The sequence below is a fragment of the Salminus brasiliensis genome, chromosome 12 (assembly GCF_030463535.1).
Source record: "Salminus brasiliensis chromosome 12, fSalBra1.hap2, whole genome shotgun sequence".
Lineage (NCBI taxonomy): Eukaryota > Metazoa > Chordata > Actinopteri > Characiformes > Bryconidae > Salminus > Salminus brasiliensis.
Window position 1 is genome coordinate 29,558,982 of NC_132889.1, and position 7,359 is coordinate 29,566,340.

General features: G+C 40.1%; 1 protein-coding gene across 1 annotated transcript in view; it reads left to right on the top strand.

The window, feature by feature from the left end:
* Positions 1-3,244, top strand: part of selenow2a (selenoprotein W, 2a) — a 7,496-nt gene extending 4,252 nt beyond the window's left edge. Inside the window, exon 4 of the mRNA XM_072693558.1 lies at positions 1,363-3,244. Within this exon, the coding sequence (XP_072549659.1) occupies positions 1,363-1,446 (84 nt within the window). The 3' untranslated portion in view covers positions 1,447-3,244. The remainder of the gene's footprint in view (positions 1-1,362) is intronic.
* The last annotated feature ends 4,115 nt before the right edge of the window (positions 3,245-7,359 follow it).

The following is a 7,359-nucleotide window of genomic DNA, read 5'->3' on the forward strand; positions in this document are numbered from 1 at the left end:
CTAGGTTAGCATTGGCTAGGTTGTGGGTAAGCAGGTGGCTGCTACAATTGCTGCTGCTAAGTAAGGTTGGGCTGTGTAACGGTAATACTGTATAACATGGTAAATATTTATCTCAAACTGGGGACGATATTTTTAAATTGTGATGTCCGATGTGTCAGATTGCTGTTCTGTGTCTATCTAGTTCACAGCCAACATAATCTTATTTGAACCTGGATATTAAATGTGCCTGAAAACAGTCCAAAACACTTTTACGACCATTCCCTTGACTCTGCGCTCTTGGATATGAGGCTACGTCCTCTAAACGTGTGGGATTTCAGCTTGAACACAGACTATGCTCTGGTTAACTCATCTAAATCTAGATAGCTGGCTACGAGTCCAGACACAGCAGAGCCGGTCTCTCATTTCACCTTTCTCTTACTCCCAACACCAGTCACTGGACTTTGCTCTCTCAGAGTTTTTATCGTTAGCACTTGTGTCTGTAGCTCAGCAGTTAGTCAACAGAGCAGCTGCTCAGGGCTTTGATACTCTGTGGAGCTGTAGTTGAGGTAGCTAAGCAAACCAGTTGTAATTGTCTATTACATCATTGGCAAACAGGACAACACTAATGTCTTTGGTCTTTTCTGATTTAATAACTTTTTTTTTTTTGTTCATTAGCTCTTTTCCTCTTTTGCTGTTTCTCAGCCATTTCTCCTTGACAGTGCCTGTAATTCAACATGTTACTTGTGCCAGATACACAGTCTACACGGCCCCCATTCTGTGCACGAGCACAAACACCCCCTGTTGCTAATTGGCTGGAATAGTGTTGTGTAGCTCGGTCCGGGACACATTTTGTTTCCTGTTTACAGAGCCAGTGCTGAGTACGAACACCAGGCTTTTTATTTATTTATTTTATTATTTTTTATTTTTTAATTTTTTTTTCTCTCTCCCCTCAGCACGCAAACAGACAGCAGAGCTAGAGAACCCGCAAGAAAACATTTGCTTGCATTTGGTGTACAGCATCTCAAAATTTGCTAATATTATGTGCATAGGCTTTGTTAGTACCCCCACGGACATTAAAATATTTTGTTCACTTCAAAACATCAGAAGATCTAATAGATAGATTTGGCCTGTTTGGCATGTTGTCATACTGTCAACACACTTGCTGGCAATTGTGTTGGTAGGTGTTCAAACAGAGACAGCAGAGCAGGCAAAAAATGAGCCATAGTGATGTAGGGAAATTTTGGTGACTACAGTCAGACAAATTAGTGGACATTACCTGAACATGTTGTACACGTGTGGAACACTGTATGCCTCAAATGTACGTCTTTAGTTGGAGTGTCATAATATAACTATTGCTATCTTTTCTTTCTCCCTCTCCTCTAGATCATGGATGCTATCCAGAATGCCCACGACGGAAAGCCGGTGGATAAGATCACCAAGAGCCGACCGCCTTGCGTCATACTCTAACACCCTCTGACCCTGATTACCACACCAAACTCTCTGTGGCTGCTCAGGGAATGTTGCCTTCCTGCCTATTATTTTGCAAGTGAAAGCTTTCCTGTGAGGCTGAACCCTGCAAGTTATGGGTAAAACCATTTAGAGTGATGTGCGTAATGGATCCTCAGATGTTTCCTTTAACCTTTGCTTCTAACGGTGTGGCTCTTTGGACTTTAATGATTACTATAGCTGAAAGATGAAAGGTTATGGTATGAGGCTTACAGTCCAGACACACCTTACAGCAGGAGTTGAGGTTTAGGGGAAACATCGGAGAGCAAATCGAAGGGGTTCAAAGTATATCCGAAAAACAACATAAAATATATATATTATACACACTTTGCCTGGGCTCTTGTACTATATTTAAAACAGGTACCTGTGCTCAAGTCTTTCATTCTTCTAATTCTCCTGGTTGGGTGTGTGAGGTGAGAACAAGGGTGGGCAATTACGGTCCAGAATGGCCAGATTCTTGCATGGGTGTTTTTTTTTTTTGTTGTTGTTTTTTTTTTAAAGCTTTCCTGCTGAAGCACACCTGATTAAACGCACCTGTTCATTTCCAAGTTTAGTGGTAGGTCTGTTAGAGCAGCGGAATCAGCAGACTGTGCTGGACTCCAGTCCTATTGCCCACCCTTGGGTTAGAAGTTACATGGCATTTTTCTGACTTTTGTTATTATCTGTTCCATTTACCTGCACGTCATCACTACTGAACCAAAACCAGACATGCAGACGTAAAGGAGAGGGGGGGCTTTGACTTGAGCACTTGAGTCTAAATGTAACCTAACTTCCTACCTGATGATTTTTCCTATTTTGATTGTTGCATAGTAACATAATTAAATGTAGGCTGCTGATGACATAAATACAAACTGATGCCAGTGCTAGGGTAACCATTTTACTTGAAATCTCTAATGATTGTCTATAGTGTTAGGATTTAGTCTAGGGAATGGATCTTGGGTCCAGGGAATGATGCAGAGTGAGGTATAACTTGGCTTTCATAACAATAAAACAAAAATCTGTAGTGTATTGTTTGTTTTTTTGCTTCTTTTATATGTTTTTTTGTTCGTTTTTTTTTTTTTTCTTTGATGTCTTTGTAACATGGTCACAAAACCAAATTGCTGCACTTTTGGATTTGTATTTAAATGGCCTTGTGCTCTCAATCAGTTAATTTATAAAGCGTTGTTAGAATTTCCATAATAGGGGCAGCGATTTGACTGATGAGTGCAATCCAGTCTATACGTCAGTAAGTCAGGAACTCTAGTCTTGCTCTTTGCTTGGCTGTGCAGATGAACTGGGTGAGCAGTGTAGCTTATGCGCCTTACCGGTTTTGTGTTTACTGCAGTTCGGTTTGCTAAACGTTTGGTTTCATCTGAGGTTTTTAAACAGTGTTTCTCTTCACTGTGCTTCAAATCATGTAGAACCCAACGGTTAATGTTTTGCATTTATTGCACATCTACAACGACAATAAAGGGAAGTGTCGGCCGCTTATTTTGAAAGATATGCAGATATGCAGAGCACCCTGGGGGTAAATCTATGTCAGGGTGTGAGTCGCTGTGTGGCGGTAAATAAATAATAAATAAATATCTTTCCTTCATAGGCCCAAGCCAACCTTACTGTTTCCCCTTTGTGTAGCCACTCTGCGCTCAGGAAATGTCTCATATTTAACTCCCCTTTAATTTTTCTTCCGCATATCGGCAATGTCTTTTAATTATACAAGAGCTCTGTCTTAACCTTCTTCATTCTCGAATAAAAATATGATTAAAACATTTTTAATACAGATGCGTTTGTGATGAGTTTGTGACTTAATGATTTTAGGGAATAAATAAAAATCAGATGTCTCCTTATAATCACTATGGGACAGGAACTAATATTGTGACCCATGACTTTTGCCATGTTTCATGCCCAAGCTAAACAACACTGCACTGACCTGTGGGCTATTAGTGTGGGGCCTCCTGCTTTGAAAATGCCTGTGGTTTCTGCTAGAGTTACTTGTCTGTTGTTTGTGCAACACTGTGCCCCAAGGAATTTTAAATGCCCACATAACTTCAGCAATGGAATGTCCCATCCGTCTGGCACCCACTGTCAGGCTCACTTACAAGATAACACCTCACAACTGATTATAAACTTCAGGTGTGGCCGTTGCCAAGCTATTCTCTGGGGTAATCTCTCTCAATTATCAATTTACGTACCTTTGGGATTTCAGTGTGTATTTTTTATTTATATACTAGTTGTAGTTAATATACTATATTATACACAAACACTAGTAGATTGTGAATAATCTAATGCTAAAGATCACGTGTGGATGCATTTTGTCTGCATGTTTTTGCCCTGCAGTGATGGTGCTTTGTGTTCAGATGAACAGGTTCAGCCTGTGTTGCAGCTGTGCAGTTAAACAGGGCCTCACCTTGTAGCACAGCTGTATAGGGGTTTGCCCCGTCATCGGGAGATTGCGAGTGATCATTCCAGCAATGCAGATTTCTGAAATCTGAAGACTACCAAAGATTTTTGGAGTGCAATGTAGGGCCCAGTGTCAGAACGCTGGGTCTCTGTCAGAGGTCAGTGGTCTTCCAGCAGCACACGGACATCAAAGCATACAATAGAAAGCACTCAGAAAATGTTTATTTTATTTTACAGAATTTTTCTGAATGATTATGATCAAACGCCTTTTAAAGAAGAAACAGTAAAAGTTCTAAACAGAAATGGTGTTATTTTAAAAGGTTATACAAATTTACAACACTAAAAAAAATGAATTACCTGGACGAATAATTGTGTCTGCACAAGAGTGAGCACATCACTTGTTATATCCAATAACACTGAGCATAAATAAAAAATGTAGAAAGAAATAAATGTTTAAATACGAATATAAAAATATGCAAATAAGAAAATTAAAATATATATAGATATAGAAAAAAGTAAATAAATAAATACATGTAGAAATGTGACAATACAAAAATAAATATATTTGAATAAATAAATATGGAAATGCAGAAATAAAAACATCTAAATAAGTAGATTTAGAAATGTGGAAATAAATAAATATTGAAATACAAAAATAAAAATATGAAAATATGTATTTTTTAAAGTTCAAATATAAAAATAAATGTTAGAAAGATGGAAATACAGACACAATAATCAAATAAATAAATGTGGAAATATACAGTGAGTGAAGGAAATGACCTCTGTGACCCCAGGCCACCTCTCCATTGTGATGTCATACCGATGACATCACAGAACCTATATAAAGGCCTGCTCTCCCAAATCGGCTCAGTTTGGAAGCAGCAGCACATGAGACTCCTTCGTTCTCAGTGACGTCAACGTGATTTAGTGGATCTAGAGCCATCTTATCTAGAACCAGACAGAATGTTCTACAGCTACTTCTCCTTTTGCATAGAACATAAAACATAGAAGGTGAGAATTATTGAATTATTGATATACACAACAACACAGAGCAGGGAAATCAGCCAACCAGCCCTCTTTCCCCACCCTGGTCTAGAAGCTAGAACCAAACTGTGTCCACTCACTGTCCACTCTATTAGACACTCCTCCCAACTTGGTCCATATAAATGCTGCTGGCTGGATATTTCTGGTTGGTGGACTATTCTCAGTTCAGAACTTAACTGTGTCTTTTAAGAGACCTGGACGAAGTGTCATTAGGCCCAAACCCAATTAGGCCCCAAAGGGTTGCTCGTGCTTGAATCCGTAATTGCAGCTTGCAGCTGTATTTTTTACCAAACAGCCCTTCTGATTGGCTGATTGAACTTCCCACAAGATAAGAATTGAGGGGTCTCAGGATAGTTTTATCTGTTTTAATCAACCAAGATTAATGAAGTCTTACAACTAATATCAGAAGTGCTTTTAGGATTAAGATCTTTGAGCTTCTCATCATCGTCTTATCTTCTAACTTTCACTGTTTTCCATCTGCAGGAAAAGAAAATGGACACCAACGAAACCCTGAAAAGCTTGGGCTTTGAGGTGGTGGACAACATCAGTAATGGGACTTTTGGTCAAATTCATCTGGCCACATCCGAGAGGTACCCCAAACAGGTGGCCGTTAAAACCATGGACTGCAAGCAGATGTCACCTGCTTTTATTTCTAAATTCCTGCCCCGCAAAATTGAAATTCTGAAAGCAGTGACGCACCCGCACATCATTAAGGTGCATGACATTATTGAGAGTCCTCACAGAGACGTGTTCATTGTGATGGAGGCTGCCAAAATGGATCTCCATCAGAAGATCCAGGAGCTCCACCACATCCCCATCACCCATGCTAAGAAGTGGTTTGCTCAGCTTGTCAGTGCAGTGGTCTATTTGCACCAGCAGGACATTGTCCACCGAGATCTTAAATGCAGTAATGTCCTGCTGACTGCAGAGCATAAAATCAAGCTAACTGACTTTAGCCTTGCACGCGTCTCAAAAGGCCCAGACCTAAGTGAGACATATTGTTGCACCCCTCACTACGCTGCTCCCGAGGTGCTTCTGGGTAAGCCCTACGACCCGAAAAAGAGCGACGTGTGGAGCCTGGGTGTAATTCTTTACAACATGGTCACTGGGTCCAGGCCTTTCAAAGACACCAATTTGAGACAGCTCCCACACCTCCAGCGGAAACCACTGACATTTCCAGCTGGGATACCAGTGGAGAGGTCCTGCCAGGACTTCATTTCCTACATGCTGCAGTCTGTTCCTTTCTTTCGGCCTTCAGTGACAGAGGTGGCTGAGCATCCTTGGCTGCAGGAAAGGTAAGTAAACCATTGTGCTGGATCAAGTTCCAGGTTTATATATGCACACACACACACACACACACACACACACATATATATATATATATATATATATATATATATATATATATATACAACATTTTAATGATTTTAAAGTTGAAGCACATATAAAATGAAGAGTGGGTTCAAAGTAGGGCTTAGTGAGAAGTGTAGGGGAGAAAGGAGCCAATCGGAGGCTTTTCTGCTCCATACATTGCTTTTGTGTGAATGAAGAATACCGATCACTGTAATTCATTTCTGACTGAACATTTTGATAAATGAAGATATATTGAATTATATTTTAACTAGGTAAAACAACTGTTTAATCACATTTCATTCAAATCTGTTTGCTACCATTACATTATGACTAGCTGTATATTTGAAATATGCCTACCTTATTTATTGAAGATATCACTAATGCAGCTTAAATTCTAGATATCTTCAAAGCAAAGCATGACTCAGCAGAACTACGTTAGGGATGTCCAGAATTGCATTTATTAGAAAATGCTTTTAACATATCTCCAAATAAATGGCAGATATCTTGCACATATTTTTGCTAGATGGATGCTGTGTTTCTGATATCTTGAATGAACATTCTGATTATTCAAAACTTTCACCTTTTTTTATCTGCAGGAATGAAAAGGAAACTGACCAGGCCCTGAAAAGCTTGGGCTTTGATGTGGTAGGCACCATCAGTAAAGGGAGTTTCGCCAAGGTAAAGCTGGTCACATCTACAAGGTACCCCAACCAGGTGGCCATTAAAATCATGGACTGCAAGCAGATGGCACCTGGTTTTGTTTCTAAATTCCTGCCCCGGGAAATTGCCATTTTGAAAGGAGTGACGCACCCGCACATCGTTAAGGTGCATGAAATTTTTGAGATTCCTAACAAACATGTGTTTGTTGTGATGGAGGCGGCCACAACAGATCTCCATCGGAAAATCAAGAAGCTCCACCACATCCCCATCACCCAGGCCAAAAAGTGGTTCGCTCAGCTTGTCAGTGCAGTGGTGTATTTACACCAGCAGGACATTGTCCACCGAGATCTTAAATGCAGTAATGTCCTGCTGACTGCAGAGGATCAAATCAAGCTCACTGACTTCAGCTTTGGATGCGTCTCAAAAGGCCCAGACCTA